Source organism: Anopheles maculipalpis, chromosome 2RL, assembly GCF_943734695.1.
Source record: "Anopheles maculipalpis chromosome 2RL, idAnoMacuDA_375_x, whole genome shotgun sequence".
In the NCBI taxonomy this organism is placed as follows: domain Eukaryota; kingdom Metazoa; phylum Arthropoda; class Insecta; order Diptera; family Culicidae; genus Anopheles; species Anopheles maculipalpis.
This window is the reverse complement of record NC_064871.1, coordinates 42,889,315-42,911,984: the sequence shown is the minus strand read 5'-3', so window position 1 is coordinate 42,911,984 and position 22,670 is coordinate 42,889,315. Positions and strand designations below refer to the sequence as shown.

General features: G+C 43.1%; 2 protein-coding genes across 4 annotated transcripts in view; both read left to right on the top strand.

The window, feature by feature from the left end:
* LOC126556944 (hypoxia up-regulated protein 1) overlaps window positions 1-22,670 on the top strand; it is a 284,918-nt gene that overhangs the window by 32,362 nt on the left and 229,886 nt on the right. The window lies entirely within an intron of this gene.
* LOC126557002 (ATP-binding cassette sub-family G member 1-like) lies at window positions 1,373-12,739 on the top strand. Of its 2 annotated transcripts, none has more exons than XM_050212618.1 (7): window positions 1,373-1,837; window positions 10,085-10,214; window positions 10,286-10,491; window positions 10,561-11,135; window positions 11,214-11,999; window positions 12,066-12,166; window positions 12,234-12,739. In XM_050212618.1, the coding sequence occupies exons 1-7, from the start codon at window positions 1,377-1,379 to the stop codon at window positions 12,732-12,734; spliced, it is 2,760 nt and encodes a 919-aa protein (XP_050068575.1). In that variant the 5' UTR covers window positions 1,373-1,376; the 3' UTR covers window positions 12,735-12,739. The 2 variants fall into 2 exon arrangements, with proteins under 2 accessions (XP_050068575.1, XP_050068577.1); XM_050212620.1 differs by lacking the exon at window positions 1,373-1,837 and adding an exon at window positions 4,520-4,761.

Here is a 22,670-nt window from a genome sequence, read left to right as displayed (position 1 = left end):
AAACACTGGTTTTTATAACAAATCAATCTATGAATTCGACAATTTATGAAGATTGAATGAAGTGCCTGGCAAAGTGTGTTTTGATTTTTAATAGAGCTCTTCTTCTCCTTCTTGGCTTAACGACTTCTAAGGTCATGCCGGCCATCGAAATGTGTTACTAGACTGCCGATACCACGTAGTTGGTTAGTCAGTCCTCACTACGGTCCTCGGACGGTCCCCGGATTTGATTTGAGCTCCGGTCCTGCCGTTTGAAGACCGGCGTCGCTGTCGTCCACACCACCGGACCGCCCCAATAGAGACTCCATTAAGCTCTGGCCATATTTGCCAACTGCCCAACTAGCTTATGCGAGGTATCCAAAGAGAGTTGCTTAAATTCATTCGTACACAAACAAATATTTTTTTCTTGAATTTTGTGATAAAAGAACAATAAAAAAACCTTTCGTTTGATGTTGAAATTATATTTCTACGTTAAAGATTTATCGTTTTACAGCCTGTGACGAGTGACCGAACTCTAAATTAATGATTAATGATACTTTAGTAGACGTTTTTTTACTACAAACTTTGTGGCTCAATTGGAAGCTCAAAGATGACCAAAAGTTTCTTTTAGAGTGATGTAGGGTTTTAGTTGCAATTTATGTCAAATATTTGTGATTCGATTAATATTTATAAATATACGTTCACTATGAAATATTCCCAAGCAAATGATTGAAAATGTCAATAGAAAGCCGACAATCGTTAAATGAACTAGTTAAACGATGGTAATAATTCCAATCAAAAGGGATAATGTAATCCAATTAACACATTGAATATGAATATATCAAATATGATAGCACATAAAATGAACTTCTGTAACGTTGTGCATAAGTAAATTAAATCACCTTTATGCTTTATTCAGCTCGGTTACACGGTACTCGCCAAATGTCTTTTTTACCCTCCACGCGAACTTTATATTCCAGTTTCAATAACCAATTTGATAATTGGAAACTGATGTAGCAAAAATAAACGAAAAGCCCGTATCGCATATCACAAAGTTCTTTCTATTCATGCACCATTAGAAGGGAACGCCGAAACGAAAGTGTGAAACAAAATCGTTTAGAACGCTTTTACCATGATTGGTTGCATAACAATGCATAATTTAGCGTTTGACCGTGTGGGTAAACAAATAACCCACCCACCCAGACAGATTTACTTCAACTTCATTACCATTATTCACGCCTTCACACCACCGCACAACAAACCACGAGCTTACAGTGAACATATTTTTTAATGCTCTCACTATTCGCCACCACTCGGAGCTAATTTATTTTCCTTCCCCTCCCCCTTCTGTTGCAGATTCTTAGCAAAAACCATCCTGGAAGCCGCATATCCAAAACGCCATGGATCCAGGACTGATGGCGGGCAAAACAACCAGCAGTGAAACCGGTGCGATGCTCGGAAGTATAGGCCACCCACACAATCCACTGCGCCCGCATCCCTCCCCAACAACTGCCACACTGCAGCATCAGCAATCCAACTCGCACCAGCATCTACACCACCATCCACACCATCATCATCCACATCATCCCACGGAAGCGCTGACGGAGGTATCGGTTGTGGACATAAACGCATCGTTGGCCGCATCCGCCCCGCTCATATCCCAATCGCAGGTCGCATCCGTACACCCGGCTGGTCCTGGGACTGGCGGTGGCGCCAGCAGCCATGTGCCCGGTTTCTGCAACATTCTGAACGCCTCCAATAGCAGTGATCTGCAGGCGGTGGCGTACAATTCGCTCACACAAAACGTGCGCTGCAAATCCCCACCGACGCTGGTTGATAATCTGAAGAACGGGACAATCGGGTAAGTGAAATGGTGCCGTGGTTTTCGGGTGATATAAATAAGCAAACTCAACTCTTCTTCGTGGAGATTCGCCTTGTTGGAAGTCAGCAATTGCTTCATTCGATCCTTGGAATGTGACGGGTGTTGTTTACACTTCTTTTGCTATTATGATCCCCAAACTCGAACACTCCAAAGTGTGTTTGATTTTTCGAGAACAAAAAAAAAAAAAAAGATTGAGAAATAACATAAACCATGAAGATCTTAAAATACCGCTCGTTTTGGGTGGAGGTGAGCGTGTATCGATAAAAACTATTTCACCATAGTTCACCTCAGACAGTGTCTGCAATGCAATGCATCGCAGGTCATATCTTTACAGACTTCAAATAAACAAACGTGCGATTCTTTCGAGCTGCTTTCTTTAAAATACGGAAAAACAATATTTTCTCATCGTTGAGCAAATTGAGCACCGACCGACTCAGTACATAAACGTTCGGTCCGTCACGGTTGAAACGAAAAATCTCAGTTCTTACGCATGCCTTCCAAACGCTTGGTTGGAATAGAATGAGGAACAGCGTAATCCTACTCCCACGATGGTTGAAGGAGTGCGTTTGTTTCCTCTAAACTTAACTATTCAATAGGCGGCTCATTTATTTGCCCTTTCTTGGCAGACAAGCTTAACAACGAAGCGAAGGCAGAACAACACAAGCGAAGTCAAGGTTAGGAAACGATCAAATCGTCACCAAGACCAGACGCCCTGCAAAGCTGTCCATTTGGACATGAAGATTCCATTAACCTCAAGGGAATAAAAGACGCTTAATCAGCAGGAGGTCGCAGGCTAATGAAAGCACTACATTCTTCTGCATTTTTGAGTTTGCTTACCGAAGAAGAGAAAATGTTTATCAAAATCTCAAATCAGCATGTTTTATATAGAAATATTACAAAAACAGGAGGTAGAAGGTAGCAACTAATAAAAAAAAAAAACGGTTTCATAAAAGCTATGGCACGAGAAAACTGGACCTTTTTATAGCAAATATCCGATGGAGACGCCTGGTGCCCGACAAAAAAAAGGATGACGCCATGTTGCAAGCAACGACAAAAATGAGAACTAAGAATCTCGTACTGCTCTGTACCATGGTGCAATGCAAGCCTTTTCACGCCAAGTGAACAGTCGCTATATGCAGAGAAGACAAGTCCAAAGAGGCACGCTTCATTATTCAGGAAGTTGCCGAAGAAAACTCCGATTGAAACTGAGATGCCTCTATGGGAAGCATTGCCTGGACGGGATGTGTTTAATTCGATTGTACTTGTACTCTGATCTGCTACGGCCACATTGGCGACTCAAGAGTCGCGTATGCAGCTCGCCCTGGTTGCGCCGCCACCGGTAAGTGTTCCGGAAATTGTGTCGCAATCGAGCCGGGTGAAGTGCGATGCAGTGTGTGTGCAGAACATTGCAATTTAATTTAAAGTGCATTCGTGTTTCGACTATCGGTGTACACTGGACACAGCTCCACGAACGACTAACCGAGAATGATACAGAGAGAGAGATAGTGCTGCAATTCACCAAATTGGTGACCATTGCAGGAAGAGGAAGAGTTGCCAACTAATGTATCATAACTTTGAGGTATGGAGTTAGTTTCTCATAGACTTACAGACGAGCTCAGCGCGCACTAAAAGGCTGATACATGGGAAAGTTTTGTTTTCCAATGCCATTTCGGTCGATTGTATTTTTGATTCTTGTTCAGCAACGTTGCTAAGACTTCCAGCAGTACTTAACTTCAATTTTATACCACAAAGTTATGATTTGCAAATTATTTTTTTTATCTGTGGAGTCAATAGAATTGACTAGAAGAAGTATATTTTGATCAAGTAGACTAGAAACACACAAACAATATAGAATTTGATACCAATGATGCAATCAGATTTTTATCCATCCTAACAAACTTTGAATCATGCTTTTCCCACCAAACCACCGAAAATGGGTCTATTTCTTCCACCATCTACCTACGTTCGTTTTGCGGGCATATGATGAGAAAACTTTCCGGACACCGATAGGAAATTAAATCTAAATTGAGTTTAATTGACTCTACACCGCGTTGACGCGCGATGCATCACGCTAAAAACAAAGGTGATGTGTCCATCAGAAGTCAATTGCTTTGCACCGACCGGCGGCCAGAGCATAGTGGGAACGATGGAGTATGAATTTCTAACCATGGTCTTTCGTCTTGCTTCTTTTGCGGATCGCAATGGAACTAGGAAGGCGACCACAGTTACTTGTGCAGCAAACACTGACTGCATGTGGAATCGGAATCGTTCCGGTCCGTACGTTTCTGTTTATCGAACGTTGGACAGCAGTCGGGGGACACACACCGTTGGGAGTGATTCCCTTTCTTCCCAAACACGCACACTCACACGCGCTATTGAGTCTAATTGAATGAAATCGAGTACATCGACGTGACGGGCGGGCGGGTGTTGTACGCGAGATCAGAAGTGGCCATCCCACAAAGATCGAACCACTTTGCAGAACACAACTCGACAGTACGCCCGAACGGTTCCAGCTGATCGGTAGTGGTCTGCAAGTGGTCTATAAATTTTACCAAGTGTCGTACTACTTGTGTGGTGTTAGCTGTGCAAAACCTAAACAACATGGATGCCGAAGCGATCGCTGACTCAGCCGAGCAGTCCCAGAGATGCCAGGATTTGCCGTCAATTATTCACGTTCGTCCAACGTCTCCCGGTGGAGCACATGTGTACCGGCTGGGAACGCTACCACCATCGGGATGCAGTAGTTTAGAGGACCTGGACGACACCGTCGAAGGGACGACGATCTATCAGCTGAGCTGTGACAATCAGTATAACTTAAATTTCTACGCCAATCGGTGCGATTCCGGATCGGATGCGGGCAGTATGAAAAACTTTAAAAACCATCCTGCCGTCTGGGTGAAGAGGTGAATCTATCTTTGTATTTTGATAAGAATTCGGTTTGTTTGCTCGTCTGCTCATTCGTTCGCAATTGATTAACCTAGTTTTGGGTTACTGACGCCGTTACTGGGTTGATAAATATGAAACCCAAAATGAGGTACAGTTTACCGTGGCAAATGGTGCCCAAATGCGTTTAGCATGTTGTGTTTATTTGTACAAACAAAGCATACCAAGCGTTTCAGTTGTATTTGGAACACGTTCTTCACGCGAACAGCGTGGACAGCGAACCGGTAAAACCCCGGAAGGCCGAAAAATAGGACATTCTTCCTACGGTGCTGTTTAATCATTAGTTTTGGACCAGCCGTTAGTAGATAACGTGCATTTGTGTACGTTTCTGATAGCTTTTAGCTATAATTGATATTTAAGTTATTAATCAAATGGCTTCCTGCTTGTGAAAGCATGATTAAATCCGCCTTTTTTATTATTTCGTGTATAAATTTGCTTACACCATATATTTACTTCCCGTGAAAATGCCCTAAACAGAAGGGCCAATGGTAAGCATGTGAAAGATTCGTTTGGTTCTCTTGTATTGATCGAATTTGTGCTCGGTCAAAAAGCGTGTTTTATTGTACACGAACAAGGCAACACAACTCGCAAAAGTCAAACATAAACAAATACATAGCTTTCGTTCGAAACAACACTTCCACCAGCACCCCTTCATCATCAACCTTGCTCGCGACCTTAAGGCCTAAGGCGAAAAACGTTTACTGACCAAATGGTTCGCAACATCTCTCATTAGTTCTGAACAACCCAACGGGAACAATTCAAGCACCTGGCACATATTTGTTCTCTCCACCCCAAAAATGCACACAAATGCAAAAAGCAAAAACACAATTTTGAATTAAAATAAGAAACAGCATGGGATCCGCATCGATCGTGTCCGATCGTGTGTGTTTGTGTTGTAAATTTGTTTCTCGTGTTGCTCGTATAATCTCGATTTGTGTTCATTTGTGCATTCAACTAGCATTCCACCGCACCACAGCCTGGGAACACCAAAGTGCTGCTACTGCTGTGTGATTTTATTTTTAAATTTAGCATTCTTCTTTTCCACCGTTAAACGTTCGATTTGGTTCAGGTGCATGCGTACCGAAAGTACTCAAAATCCAACCCCATATCACCCGCTCGGTCGCTGATAATCGTTTGGTTTTAAGGTTTGAAACTGAAAAAAAGGACCGTCATCGAATCGAATGAAACATATGAGAAATGGAAAACACCGGAACCAATGATGAGTTTAGATTCATGTCACGGTTGGAGTCGTGTGAGGGTCGCACGTTTTGTTGGTAGACAGTTGCTTACTTCTTGCGACGGGTTTTGCTGTTGCTCCGACAGTTGCTCAACATAACCTTTCTTGTCCACTTTTTGGACCACTTCTATTTCGATCGATTGAGTAATTTGTGCGACTTTTGTGTGCCGTTCGCTTATCAATCTCGCGCGCGTTCGTCGTCCGTTCTAGCAGCGTGCCACTGCAATGACATTGAACTCTCGTTTGATCCGGTGGTTCGTACAAATTCTTACAACAGTTCCAAGTGGCTTTCGAACGTCATGATTACACATCCCGGCACCCGTTTAATTGGCCTTGGATTACAAAACGAATCGATTTGTTTAGCTTTGACACCGCCCTAGCAATGCGAAAATCGCGTTACCAAGTCGATATCTCCTGCAAGGAAGCAGTAGCATTCCATTCATCCCTGCACACACAGGTGCTGATGGGGCACACCGTCGACAATAACTCATCAACTCATTGACGACCGACCGACCGATTAGCAATACTAACAATGCCCAATCTGTTGGCGATGGTTATCAGCAACGGCAAGCAAGCGCTTGCGGACACGTCCTTTTTTTCGTGCGATCCGTGCTGTTGATGCACGATCGCTTGCATTTCAGTGTGCCATTGGCCGTTTTAGGGTGTGGACTGCGTTGTCACTGGCGTCGACGGTAAAAGAAGGAAGGTCCTTAAAAACAGTGTGGACGTAACGAGCAGTGAAATATCCCGATGACGCTTCCAACTGAGCTATGGTGAGGTGAATTAGATTCTTTGTGAATGTAGTTTTGTGTTAGGCGAAAAAAGTTTGCAGCTAGTGAAGTGTTTGAAGAAATGAAGTTTATTCGTACTTATTAAGCCGTAATAAGTGTCTTCGTATCTGACGTTTAATTTGAGAATAAGATAAATGCTCTCCAAAATACAAAGTGTCATAAGCGTTCTTTTAGCAAATCTTTAGACGCAGCCTTGATTCAAAACGTGTTGAGAGGTTTTATTCAAACATTTCAATACAGAAAATTGTTATTGTTAAATGTCTTTCATAAGCTCAAAATGATTTCGGTTAGCAATTCGTGGTGGATCGATGATTTTGTTGTTTAAAATAATTCTCTAAGCAGGAAAATTTTAAGCAATGTTTATCTGTTTGCATAAACGATGTTTTCGTTTATTTGGTGCTACAACCGCAATGGTCTTGACCTGCTGCAACAATTCTCGGAATCGTTCACGGTCTAGCGGCGTCGGCTGCCAATCCAAAATCCCAGTCATTCTGGCGGATACTTGCTCTATCCAAGTGGAAGGGTCAGTTGTCAGATGCTATTCTCATTACATGCTCAGCCCACCGAAGACTGAAAAGTCTAGTAATCGATCAATGCCAACATACATATTTAGTCTGGATTTTATACAAACCTGTGAGAAATTTTATCGCTCAACATAATCAAACTGTATAAACAGATTAGTGATTAATTCGTGCGAGTAAATGTTCCGAGTTCTTGAAAATGTCTGATTTTGAGCCGGATAAGCGCCATATGCGGGAAGTGTTGCTGTTTTTTGTTTCGAGCGAAGAAAACGGCAGCCGAAGCGCATCGAGAGCTTTCGAGAGTATTTACGGCGATGCTGCTCTAAGCAAAACAAGGATTCGGGATTGGTTTCGACGCTTTCGAAGCGGTGATTTTGCCGTGGAGGATGCTCAATGTGAAGGAAGGCCCAAAACGATCGCCGACGAAGAACCGACGGCTTTACTGGAGGAAAATCACTGCAAAAGGCAAGAAGAGTTTGCAGCCGTGCTTGGTGTAACTCGTCAGGCCGTATCATCACGACTGAACGCGTAAAGATACCACACCGAGTTGAATCCACGGAACATTGAACGCAGACTCTTCATGTGTGAACTGCTGGTCCAGCGGCACAACAGAAAGGGCAAAACATCCATAGCTCGAAAGTTATGGTGAGTTGGTGGGACCAACTCGGCGTCATCTACTACGAACTTCTGAAACCGGGAGAAACAATCACTGGTAAACGCTACCGGAAACAACTGATAAGTTTAAGCTGAGCACTGCGTGAAAAAAGGGCAGAATACTCATCACGCAACGAAAAAGTTATTCTGCTGCATGACAATGCTCGGCCACATGCTGCGCAACCTGTGAAAAACTACCTTAGTACCCTCAAAGGGGATTTTTTACCGCACCCGCCGTATTCACCGGATCAGGCACCATCGGATTTCCATCTGTTCCGATACCATGGCACATGGATTGGCTGACCAGCAGTTCTCCTCCTATGAACAGATCAAGAATTGGTTGGATACCTGGAATGCGTCGAAAAACTTATCATTTTTCCGAAAAGGAATCCGCGATTTACCCGAAAGGAGGAAGAAAGTAATAAACAATAATGGCCAATACTTTGACCCAACTTCTACAATTAAAAATGCCACGAGTAAAACTAAACTCTAAAACTAAATGAATAGAAGCCTTGACATGCAGCCTTTTCATATCGACATAGCTTGTTCGAGAGTTTTCCGTTAGATTATGATAATAAGGATGCACGTGAATTAAGGGAAATGTAACAAGTAACGAATATTGTTTGTATGCACAAAAAAATGAGTTGCTTTAATTAAATAAATAGAAAGCTTTTTATCGCCCAAATTCACGATTGCAACAGACTTGCTTTTTCATGCATTATTAATCACACGGTAAGAGTGTACATGTAGCAATTAGAAATGATGTCACTTCCGTGTTGTTACGGGTGTTACAAGATACATGATACCCAGACACTTGGGAGGGTTGATTTGTCCATCCGTACCGAACGGAATCGGGATGAAAAAAAAAGTAATTACCTCCGGTCACGATTCTGCTAACCAACAAAGCGGGTCAAATGCGAGAACTCTTCACCCGGGAGGGAGGGTATCAGCGAAACGCGGGATGGAAATGGTAACTAATGTTAATTAAAATTTCCACTCAATTTTTTCTAACTCCATATACTTAGACACATCCATAAGCGTGTGCAGTGTGCGAAAATCGATTTATGAGCTTGTTTTATTCCTCTTCCTTCTGCTTTCCCGTTCCATAACGCGAATAAGAAAATATTGGGCAGACCTCCGAATTCTTTTCGTGTGTGTTGCGTGTGTCTGTGTGCCAGGATAGCTTTCGAGCATAATTTATGCACGTTTCAAAATATATTAACCTAAAGCAACAACCAAGACCACACAGTTTTCCTTTGATCGATGGTCGCTAGTTTCGCGGAGCCTTTTCCTTTTTTTTCCCGGACGAACGCTGCCCAACCGGAAGATGCCGTGTTTATGTAACAAACCCCAAAAAGAAAACCAAAACAACAGCAACAGAAAGCTCACATTTAGGAGCACCACAAACCATACTCATCGATGGTAGGCGGCTGTAATTTATTCCAGTTAAACGGCTTACGCGACACAAACGATCACATTATGGATGTGCTACCGTACTTTTCTTTGCCGAAAAAAAAGCACATTAAAGCTAACGATTCCGTACCGCGTCACGTCACGCCGGAGGTGAAGACTTCGAATAAAAATCATTAACAAAAGAAAATATCTGCCGTGCCCGAAAGGCGACGATAAAACGCAAAGTTTGCGCAATTCCAGCCACCCCTAAAATGAATTCTAATGGGCCATTTTTCAACACCAAATGGAGAGGCACTTTTTTTATTACTACTATTATTATGATTCCAATTCGTCACCGTTTTACGCTACGAAGCGTGTTGAAGCCGTGGCGTTGGAGACTTATCGAGATTAATCCCTTCCTCCGTCAATGGGGTTTTGTTGCCGCACGGGATGACGAATTAATTGATGGTTGGTTGGTGTTTTTTTTGGCTTTGCTTTACTGACCGCTAATTGTTGATGCTCATTAAACTCTCATCGCGCGCATTTGTCGGCGAATCGAGTGGATCGAAACAATTTATGAGGGATGAAACAGAAGAAAAAATCGTAAATGAATATTTCGAGATTTTCCCAATGGTTTGGAATGCCCCAAAAAATTAATTATTATTTTCCTTCTTGTTGTTCTCCACAGGAATTCTCAAAGTGCTCTCTGCAACGGAGCCATCATGACAAACGGACAGACGAAAGATTCTAATCTGGCGCACGGTCTGGTGCGGAAAGTTCTCAACAATAGCGATGGAAACGGGCAGAAGAAGCCAATGGTAAGAATCTTGACGGCAAGCACTCTTGAGATCGAAGGTATTTTATTCACCTTTCCCCCCATTTCCACCAGGTATCACTCACGCACCTACCAAAGAGACCCCCGATCGACATCCAGTTCATGGACATGTCGTACTCGGTGTCCGAAGGTCACAAACGCGGTTACAAGACCATACTCAAAGGCATTAACGGTAAGTTCCGATCCGGGGAGCTAACCGCCATCATGGGACCGTCCGGTGCTGGTAAAAGCACGCTCATGAACATCCTTGCCGGCTACAAGTAAGTGTCGATTAAGGACAATTAAACCTCCCCAGCACAGTTCACTCAATATCTCCCACATTATTTCAGAACATCACACCTCAGTGGGTCGGTGCTAATCAACGGAAAGGATCGCAATTTGCGAAAATTTCGCAAACTATCCTGCTACATCATGCAGGATGATCGGCTGCTACCTTACCTAACAGTGCGCGAAGCGATGATGGTATCGGCCAACCTAAAGCTTGGCAAGGATATCTCCGTTTCGGCGAAGCGGGCCGTCGTGGAGGAAATTATTGAAACGCTCGGTCTGCTGGACGCTGCTACCACACTCACGCTCAATCTCTCCGGTGGGCAGCGTAAACGGCTATCGATCGCACTCGAGCTGGTAAACAATCCGCCGGTAATGTTTTTCGACGAACCGACCAGCGGTTTGGACAGTTCGACCTGTTCTCAGCTGATTGCACTACTGAAGTCATTAGCGCGCGGCGGTCGTACGATCGTCTGTACGATCCATCAACCATCGGCAAGAATTTTCGAACTGTTCGACAATCTGTACGTGCTAGCCGAGGGACAGTGTATCTATCAGGGGCGAGTGAACGGACTGGTACCGTTTCTTGCCTCGCTTGGACTTGAATGTCCGAGCTATCACAATCCGGCTAATTATGGTAAGGAGAAGATTTCGATTACCTATGTTGGCTTATAGCTTAGCTTTATTTAATTTTACTCTCTCTTGTACGTTCCAGTGATGGAAGTGGCCTGTGGCGAACATGGTGATTGGAATAGCAAGCTAGTAACGGCGGTTAACAATGGCAAATGTAACAACTACAATCAACCACTATCGCAAAGTAAAAGCACCTCCAATAAAAACGTATCGCTCGACGGCACAGCAACCGGTACAGGCGATCGTGAGGATGATCTTACACTGCTAAAAACGGTTGTTTCTACCGGTGAGTACACCGCCATTAGTATGCCCTCGAACGCACCACCGGAGTCGCAGTTAAATAACGAAAGCAAACAACTCGCCGGGAGTATTGCTGTCACTGATCGGAAGCTGGATTCGGTTACGGCCTCTGCGACCACCACTACCGCTGCAACGGCAGCGCAGGCAACAACCAACACGGGTGCGAATGTCATCCCATCGTCCGACGTTACTGGACCACTGTTACCGGCTGGTGTACCGATAGCTGGCTCTGCCCAAACTCAGACCAGCTGCAAAGCGACCTGCACCACATCGTTGCTCGATTCGACGGAGAGTGTTAGCATAACGATGCCGAAGAAGCAGGCCGGTTTTCCCACCTCCGGCTGGATGCAGTTCTGGATACTGCTCAAGCGTACCATGATTACGATCATGCGCGATCAAACGCTTACGCAGATGCGTCTACTGTCGCACGTTATTGTCGGTGCAATTATCGGGATGATCTACTACGATATCGGTAATGATGCGTCGAAGATCATGAGCAACGCGGGATGTATCTTTTTCACCACGATGTTTACCATGTTCACCGCCATGATGCCGACGATACTCACTTGTAAGTGGAGCGAATTAAAGCGTTTGCGTTCGGCAGTCTACTAACAATTCTTTTCGCTTTCTATAGTTCCCACGGAAATGGCCGTCTTTGTGCGAGAACATCTCAACTACTGGTATTCGCTCAAGTCGTTCTATTTCGCCAAAACGATCGCAGATCTTCCATTTCAAGTAATGCAAGAACGCACCACAAACAACAGCAACCGAATGCACTAACGCATATCAATCTCCTCTGCAGGTACTCTTCACGAGCGTGTACGTCATTGTAGTGTACTATCTCACTTCCCAACCGATGGATCCAAAGCGAGTGGGCATGTTTGTACTGATCTGCATCCTTACCTCGCTCGTGGCCCAAAGTTTGGGCTTGCTAATCGGTGCCGGCATGAGCGTAGAAACGGGCGTATTTCTGGGCCCAGTATCCACCATTCCGATCATACTGTTTTCGGGTTTCTTCGTCAACTTTGACGTCATCCCGAGCTACCTACAGTGGGTAACGTACGTCAGTTACGTGCGGTACGGCTTCGAAGGTGCGATGGTGTCCGTGTACGGTATGGAGCGTGAGAAGCTGGCCTGTACCGAAATCTACTGCCACTTTCGCAGCCCGAAAAAGTTCCTCGAGGAGATGTCGATGGACAATGCCGAGTACTGGATCGATGCGACCGCCCTGTTCGGTTTCTTCATTGCGCTGCGTGTGATCGCGTACTTTGTGCTGCGCTGGAAGCTGCATTCCATCCGTTAAGGAGATTCTCCGATCGGATCCATATATAGCTGTCCCCTCAAGATACCAAAGCCCCGATAGAGCACCCGTTGTGTCCGGAGACTCACAGTGCACAGTTTTTGCTCGCTAGCTCGCTCGCTCGCTCGCTAGACCACCATGTTGCTTGCCCAATTTGCTATCCTTGCCCCGCCGATCTAATACAACTGAAGTAGCCAAAACCCAAATGCGACAACCACCAGATCAGAACAACATACACACACATACACACAAACACGGATACACGGCCTTTCGTGAACGAGGATCAAATCTAACAAGCTCCTTTTTGTACTTGTATTTTGTAGCAGACTGTAGACATATTTAGTACTACTCAAAGCACACAACAAGCTGCGCTTGATGTGCAACCGATCTTTTAGTGCTCTATGCTCTAGTGGAGAAGATTTTTGTTCCTATTTCCTACACACTCCACACTAGCAAAGCTACACCGTTTTCCTACTCCTGTAGATGTATATTTTAACAGCAGAAAATCGAAGCTACGTAAATGTAATACGTCGATCCAACCCGACAATATCTGTGTTCTTAACAAAAAACAACAAAACAAAACAAAGAAAGAGTAAACCGCCTCGGGAATATTCAGCAGATCATACAAAACGATCATCAGATACACATACAAACATACACGCATTTCTTTCTCGTTTAAGCTGAGAAAGCAACATTCAAACGTACGTCGCAATCACATTAATGGATGTCCTTTAAAAGTATTACAGTAGTATTTATACCGACTATGAGTGTGCTGCACGAGGCACGCAAAAGACACCCGAGAGCTTTATAATAGCTCCTACCAACCATAACACATACAGCCGCAAACATACATACAGAAAAATCCATACTCCATATAGTCAAACATAGAGAAGGAAGGAGAGAGATAAACGTAAAAAACCCAAAAAAAAAAAAACACACACTAAAGACAAGTAACAAAATTTGCGAAGAAAATCGAAACACGAAGCAGGTGCAACACAACACAAGCATATATATACACACACATATATATATAAAAGTGGGATAGAAAGTTTTTTGAATCCGCTCGTATAGGCAACCAAGAACGTATATAGAACAGTTTAGAAGAAACAAAACAACAACAAAAAAGCATAAGCCCAAATAGACAAAAAAAAACAAACGACACAAACATACAAAAATGAAAATTAACGATCGGGGCGTTTATAGTTTAGTGCATTTAGTCAAAAGCAAAAAGAAACAGTTTAGTTTTACACAATTCGGAATTTGAGATAAGAAATTGGTAAAATTATAAGCAAAACAGAGGGAATGAAAACGTAAAACCTTTCGGCATTTAAGAAAAAAAAAAGTCAAACACCGCCTATAGAGAAGCCATAAATTATACATAAAAAAAGTAAATTGCTTTACGGGGAAGTAAAACCATGTAGAAAAGCAAACAAAACAAACAAACAAAAAAGCAGAGAAATCGGATGCAAAGTATTTTCCGTTAGGTACACAATTTTTAAAGAAATACACGTCCGCGATCAGGAACGGTAATTATCGTTCGTTTGTTAGGTTTACACTTTTGTGTTATGAAATATGGAAAGGGAAAGATAAAAAAAACAGAAAAAAAAACAAAAAAAAAACAAACACCGAAACTAGTGAAATTATTTCGGGCTTTACGAAAAAAAAAAAAACGGAACCAATCCCATTGCGCCAGAGTAGCACCACGCGACGATATCAGCCAATTAACGAATCATTTTTTTTTGTCCCATCATCCCCATCTCCCCAGGTAGATAGTATAAAGGGGCATGTTTAGTTTTGGACCCTGTAATCAAAGGAAAGGCGGATGCGGTATAAGATATGGGAATTGAACTGAAGTCTAGCAGGGTTTCGCGAAGAAAAAGCAAAGTAGAGTTAGGAACAGTGAGACATCGTGCGGCAACAGGTAGGCTAAAGGAGAAAGGAAACGAAACAAAATACTCTCGGAAGTAGAGTGATAGAAACGCTACTAAGCAAAGCATATTTGGTTGTGTTTTGGTTCAACATTTGAAAGCAAAACGCATATTTTTTGTTCAATTTCGTTTGCTTCGCACTATGCGACATCAATCAACCGTGTGAAAGTATCCTGTGTCAAACATTTGCTCTAATGGTGCTTAGTATTGGACGGTGATCGAGAATCGAGGGGGCACATGTTGCTTTGGCTTTGCAAAACTTATGCAACACTTCACGCGCTAATCGGGCTGATACAGCACCAACTGTCCTTGGTGTAATAGGAATGGCCAACGGCCGCAAGTGATATTATTTCTTGTTTATTTTTAAGCTTAAAACCAATGAGATATACCCTCCAAAAGGAGAGGTATTTTGATTTGGTTTTGCTACTCACATTTCATTTATTTTTTATTTTCTTAATTTAAGACAACTGCATCATTTTGCTGCAGAGGGGTAGCATTACCACTATATGTTATATAAACGAGCTGGAACTGGAGTTGGATTTTTGGTACTTTTTTTTAATTTTCTGTCTACTTGCTACCTATTTTAATATTCTTATAGAATCTACAATAACAACCTATCTTTAAGCTGTAAGCTCTGTCACTGTAACGCTAGGTGGTAGTACTACGTGACGTTTAGTGCCCTAATTTGTCCTATACCGTTTCGATGAGCTCCAAGCGAGGGAGCCGGTGGTGGTGTTGGAAGAGAATATACGTGATAAAGGAGCAGAACGTGGGAAGGTATGACAGAAGAGTAATTTATTCTACATTCACCGATACGATGAGGCACGATTTGCGTTTTGAAGGGGTTAGAGAAGTTCCGATAAGTGAAACATTAGAAGCGGATGCGAAACTTTTTAGCAATTCGAATGGGAACGATATTTCTGCGTGTGATAAGTGTGATAGTTATGTCACAAAACCAAACATAAAGCACTGGTGTAACAACACAGTATGGATTAATTGGGAGAAAGCATAAGTGAATCGAGGGAACTGGAAGGATATGTCCATCCATGTTTTTATTTCTCTCTATCTCTCTCTATCTCTCTCTCTTTACATCTATTATACATCATATTTCTGTCGCGTCGTGCGTTTAGGATTTCTAGCATTATAGGAGAATAAAACAAAAATACACACATTGTAGGCTACACCCTAGGAAGGATGAAGGTAATCTGGAACGGTGGAATGAACAAAATAAAGAACCCAAATTTTGAAACAATGGGACGAAGGTGTATAAGCATTACAGCTATGGCGGCGGTAGTTACGTGTGAAAGAAATTTTATGTTACTGTTACGGTGATTTTATGGAGCTGACAGAATTTAAGTAAGTAATTCTTAAAATAAGTTATTGTATCCTTTTTTTAACATCATCGTAGAAGAATTGGTAATTCTAATTTATAATTCATGATTTCAAAAGTATTTTCTATCGTTGATTATTTTTTTCCATCTTTTTGGCAAATTACAATTCGAGAAAAAGACGGTTCATTAGACGCTATGCATATATCGATCCATTGTTTCACCTCTTCAAATTTGAAGAAAAACATGACTCTGTTAGCCCATGTTGCATCGATCCAGAAAGATGATAATCAGAAGGCGCCTTGTCTGGGCTGTACGACAGGTAGGGTAGGACATTTCATGTGAGACATTTTAAATATGTTTTAACCGGAGCTGCCACATGAGGTTGGGTGTTTTTCTTGAATATTCGACCAGGGAGTCGATGATCTCTTGGCTTCAGTTCGAACGACACCCAATGTCATATCTTGCGGATCATACCCATAGTTTTTAAACGTTGGCAAATGGCTGGCTAAGTTACCTCAAACGCCATTACAAGTTCATCTTGTATTTGCGAAGGATATTCAACGAGCGTTGCCTGGAAGTTCTCTGTCCTCATATTTCTATATGCAGAGCTATTGTTGGAACTTAAAAGCCACTTGTAAACCACGCAAACCACTTTTGACAAGTTCTTCCTGATAGAGCAAGGTCATCATAAACTTCCATTAATACACGATGGCTTTAGGTAGCCGTAGTAGTAATAATGAAGTACTACTGTTTCCGAAAAATAAAGTGACTTTGGCTTTTTTCATAAATGGTTTTCTTATTAGGATAAATGAAGGCCATTATGACCTTCAAAGTAATCCCCCTTACGATGCAGTGCACCTCTTCCATCTCTTCTCCCACGCCTCGAAGCAGGTGGAAAACGTGGATGCTGGAATGTCGTTTAGTTCCGCCGTCGCTTCGGCTTCTATCTCCTCGATAGTGTCAAAACGGTGTCCCTGAAGCGGCCGTTTTAGATTGTTGAGCAGCCAGAAGTCGGGTGGTGCCTCATCTGGCGAATACGGCGGTTGCGGAACCATATGGGTGCTAGTTGTTGTGAAAAATTTCCTCAAAATTATGGCTGTATGGGAGAGCGCATTATAGTGGCGCAAATACTAGCTGTTGTTTTTCCACTAATCCGGCCGCTTTCACCGGATTGGAGGTTCCTAAAGGTCAACCGACGATTGTTGACCACCAAATCCTTGATTTGGACGACGTGGGCGTCGTCGTTCGAGGTAGATGATCTCCCCGGACGGTCCCCGTCTTCGACCTTCTCACGGTCATTCTTGAAATCACTGAAATCACCATTTGTACAAATTTTTCTTCTACATAGATTCTTCCCCGAAGGCTTTTTGTAACAACCGCAATGTTTCCGCAGCGTTTATTTCATTGCGTAAACAAAATTTGATACATGCGCGCTGCTCCACAAACTTGGACATGTTCATTATGGACAAAAACACTTGGCGCAGCACTCCGAAATCAAACTGTCGCTCCTAGCCGGGTTGATGCTGTGACTTGAAACGTGGCAGAACTGTCAAAAACATACATATTGACAAACGAATAATAAAAACAAGGGGCAGGGTTTCTTTTGGCGCGCGAAATTTGACATCCAATGTCATCTTACTTTTCTGACACAGTAGTAGAACTCCCCACAAAAACACTTCGTTCAGCACAAATGTTGTCATTTTAGATTTTCATGGAATCTATTTATTTTAAGCTTCAGAAAAATGACAGCTGGGAGAAAAGAAAGCCTGAAAATGACACTTCAAGATGGTTGAGTGTTGCAGGATTGCACCAAAGTAAAATTGAATAATTTACGGCGCTTGTACTAAAACCGCGTCCACGCTTGTACCTATTTATAGTCCTGATATAAAAAAAAATCAGGACTATCTTATAAATAACATTAAGCGTTTCAATCCGGGATAAGGGAAAAAAAAGGAAATATCTTGAGAAATTTGTACTAAATCAGCTCGAGAAAAGCTGAGAGTACGGGACCGAGCCGTTATACTTAAACTAAACAAAAAATATTTATTCCAGTATTCTTAACATTTTTCTGCACCGGTAAGGACGGTAAGGCGACAACGGCGTCGACCTTCATACGGCAGGGCTGGAGTTCATATCCCATCATATCCCGAACCACACGAGGTCTGACTATTTGGACAACTACGTATTATCAGAAGTCTAGTGAGCCATTAGATGGCCGGCTTCAGGAGGTCGATAAGCCAAGAGGAAGAAGAAGAACACTGGGCCGAACCTTGATTATCCGCAATTTTAACATGAATAAGTTAAGCAGTTGTATGACGCATAACCCACCAGTTATTACAGATATTTTGCATACAAAACTTCAATTTAAATTTAAAGATATATAACAGAATTTTTTTTGGTAAGTGATTAACTCTATTAAAGCGCCATTTTATATAGTATTGCACAATTTATAACACAATCTTAATTACTTTTGTTTTCATGTATCTGCTAATGTAATCGATAACACATCTCTTTTAGGTGATTCCTTACCACCTGGGCAACACTCCTCATCATAATTTAGCCATTCAACGTTACCACCATACGAAACCATGGATGGAGCCGTCTTGTCCCGTGCATCAATCTACTACCACCAGGGGAAAATATGCAAACAGCTTACCCGAAACCAGTGCGAAGCGCTGGGTGCAAAGTGAACCCTCCACCGTTTGCCGGTCACGTTGCAGCAGACGTGAATCGGTGACACCGTGACTACCTTCCACCGGAGTCGATACAGAGAGAGAGAGAGAGAGAGAGAGAGAGAGAGAGAGAGATAGAGTCGACTCTCTGTGCTTCTCCAGCACCACCATAAACAGCAACCTATTCACCTACTCGTACTAGACATCAGGCAGCTCCATCAGCACACCTTGGCACATGAAGAAGACATAACAAAATTAAAAACAGGCAATACGTAACCACACGACCAATTCTCTACACCTTGCCCATTTCTTCACCCCCCCGGAGAAAGGAGAATATGCCGGTAATGTGTGCAGCAACATGAAGTCCTGTTTTTTTTCGTGTCCCTCCTGCCCCACAGCTTTGTAAATTTTCCACAAAGGGAAAACCGGCATGCCGCACGCTTCGAAACACACAACGCGCGTTCATCGCATTGTTTAGGCCGCGTCAGTTCATTACAGGGTTGGCGAACCATAGCGCGCACAAGGTAACACCGTTTTTAGTGGGCAATTCAGGCAGTAGGCAAAATGAACATTAAAATTCATTCCTTGTAAACTCGCGCATTATATGATGGATACACAGGTCCGGGAAAAGTGAGGATAAACACGTGCGAGGAGTGTTTGAGGCAGTTTGTTCGACACTCGACTCGGCCGGGCAAGCCGGCAGACGGTTTGCTAGCAAACGATCAGTCCGTTGTCAACAGTCGTCCAGAACGGATGGGTAATTCGTTCGTGCCGTGATAAACCGTACCGTGGACTTAGAAAAATTAAAACCAAAAACCATCCCATGGTAGGTGTGTGTGTCTGTGTGAATGAGAACGTGATTGTGATTTTTTTCGGTGTTACATATACATAAGTTCACGATTTCAAACAAATAATGCATTCGGAAAGTTCAGTGATGTGTTTAAAATGTGATGAAAAATGAAGATTAGTGATTTAAATGTCACAAAAAGCAAACGCAAGAAGCCGTACCATTAAAACTCTGGTTCGATTTAATTGATTTTCCTATTAAAAAAATGGTGCAGAAAGTGTTTTATTAACATCAAACGAAAAACGCGCTTACGTTGAATCCTTACAAAGAAGAAACATTCTTCCAAAGCTGAAGTGTATGTGGTTTAAGCTGAATTGAAGTGATACACGCGTGAAACGGAGAGTGATCTTTAGTGATTGTGTCGTGCCTCGTTTCTATTACACCCGACAGCAGGCACTCTGGCATTGTATGATCACAACTAAGCGGTACATGTGGCGTGGGCTTCGCCGTTTTGGAGAAATGCTTCCAGAACCTTCGCATCGATCACTGACGATCGATCAAGGGATGCAATACAACATTTGATATGGTACACAATCTGCTGCAGGCTGCGGTCTAAAAGGAACCCGATCGGATGCGTTGAAATTCAAATGAGACTTCCCCTTAGGTGGGCTTTAGCGTTGAAAATGTGAAGCGACGAGCAAATTGACATTCGGATGATTGAAATTGAACGATGGTAGGCGAGAGACAAAGTGTGGATAGGAGTGAATGTTTTGAATGGCGGCTCATTCAATCGCGATCGTATCGGGTGCAAGTGTGACAACGAATCAACGCTGGTAGATAGATAAGATCCAAAGGAAGACCCACATGTTCAGCAGACTTGGGAATTGGAATTCGATGGGCACCATTAACATAGCCTAACAAAGGTCATAGGCGATGTGTGCACGAGTGGCTCTTCTCTTTTTCTTGGTTTAACGACCTCTAAGGTCATGCCGGCCGCCATCTAAATGGCTGATCAGATTGCCGATACGACGAATTTGGTTAGTCAGTCCTCACTACGTGGGGAAGGTCCGGATGGGATTTGAACCCCGGTCCTGCCGTGTGAAGACCAGTGCCACTGTCACATACACCACCGGGCCTCCCCTAGAGAGCACTCTCTACATACTAATTGTTATTTGTGTGATTGGAGTCCTACAGGATATCTTGTGTAGTAAAGAATTTTTTTTTTAGAAAAATCCCATAATTCCTGTTAGAATTTGTACGCCTTTCTTTTATTCCAAAATTCTTAAGTAAATGAGCATTTCCTTCCGAAGCACAAACCGTACAAAAGGGCTATTTTTAACGCTTATCGGCACGCCGGCAAACAGTAAAAGTGTGACATTGTTGAACAACACTACAAAAAATCTTAATGTTACCTCCATGAATACATCCAATATGCTGCATTAAAAATAGCCACCACACTTTCGGGCTTCCTGGACAACTTCCAACGTGCGATATGCCCAAGAAAGTTTTGCGTGTAGTTATCCCGGTGTAGTTATTTGTGGCATCCACCTCGCCGCCCTTTGCCCAATACCTTTCCCCACGCGAGATGAAACCCTAAGCAGAAGCGGAGGTGATATGTTCATAACAGTTACATGCTCCACTCACCGACACAGCAGCCTCTCGATTTGTTCAATCCTGTCCAACTACCCACTGACAAGAGTGTTGATGACCATTCATCGTTCGGTAAGGTGTGTTCTGAAGGGCCGTATGTCCAGGCTGTTTCTACCAACCTAAAACACAATACATCAACGCCAGATACGGTCACACAGGGTAGATTGAAAATGGCAGAGATATGCAGCTTTGGTGGTGGTGGTGGTGGTGGTGTTGGTGCTGAAACATCCAGCCCGGGTTGGCACGTTTTCCAACCAACGCTACGTTACCTAACGAAAGGGCAGGGTATCGAGGAGATACCGGGATAGGATACGGGAAAAAGGCTCCGATTACGATGAATGCCGAGTGCGAGCATGAGGGGGAAAAAATTGTGTAAAATTGAAAACACAAGGAATTACAATACGCAACAAAAACTCAGTGTTGCACGGTGTTTTGTGGTGGGGCCGAACCGAACCAAAGCGATAATGATATTGTTGTGGCACTGTTAGATTCAAAGATCGTTTATAATTGGATTCAATTCATTTACAGATGATGGGCATAGGTCAGCAGAAGAGTCGATATCTTTATTTATTTTTAGTTAGTTGAGAGAGAGAGAGAGAGAGAGAGAGAGAGAGAGAGAGAGAAAGATAGGACAGTGTAGTGTTGTCGTAATACTTCTAGATTATAATTTGTTTTAACCGGTCATTCGATAATATTATCCATCACATGGCAAATGATTTCTTTGACTTCGTCTGCAGCTTTGAGGTAGTATTTGAATAGCAAATTGAAAGCATATGAAAGACTACTAAAACACAAGATAAAGGTTTTAGTAACGCCGTCACGTTGGCTCAAGCGTTACGATGCGTTACATTAAAGCATTTCGTTAGTATAGCTTTAACTGATCAATCAACAGTATATGAAGCTAGATGCACTGCAAAACAGACAGCAAGTTTTCACTACTGTTTGTGTGTACGTGTTTGCGTTGAAGTGTTCGCACACAACAATCATAACCATCCAAATGTCGCGATAAACAGATGTGGCAGAACACGACCAGTGGCATTGGCTCTTTGTTGTATCTATTCCGTTCAAGCTGACACTGTAGAACGCCATTCCGGCATTACGACACTCTCGTGGTACAACATGTGACTTTCCGGTGCATGACGATAACGCGATACGGGTACGGGGATGGGAGACGGAGGGTGCTGGACTGGACTGACCACTCTGTCAGACGAACCCTATACTTCCACCACGCTAACACCCCGGTGTCTGTGAGAATATACGTAATCGATCGTATGCCTTTAGCAGTTTACTAAGTGTTGGCCCGCTGTGAGTATGCGTAACGCTTCTGAGCTCCCCCCTCCTCTCCCCCCCGGTTCTAGCTCTACCGTTCTGCCATTCCTTACCTCGGCTCGACTCGACCCCGGACTTTCATTTTGTGCGGTGTCGAAGCTTTATCGTTGAAGGGTGTGTGTTTGTATGGTTTTTAGGATCATGTTTTGCAACCGACTCAATCGTCACACAAACACACACACAAATACTTGATACTTTAGTCAGCACAATCGAGGGCACATTCCCTTCGTTCCTGGGGTGTT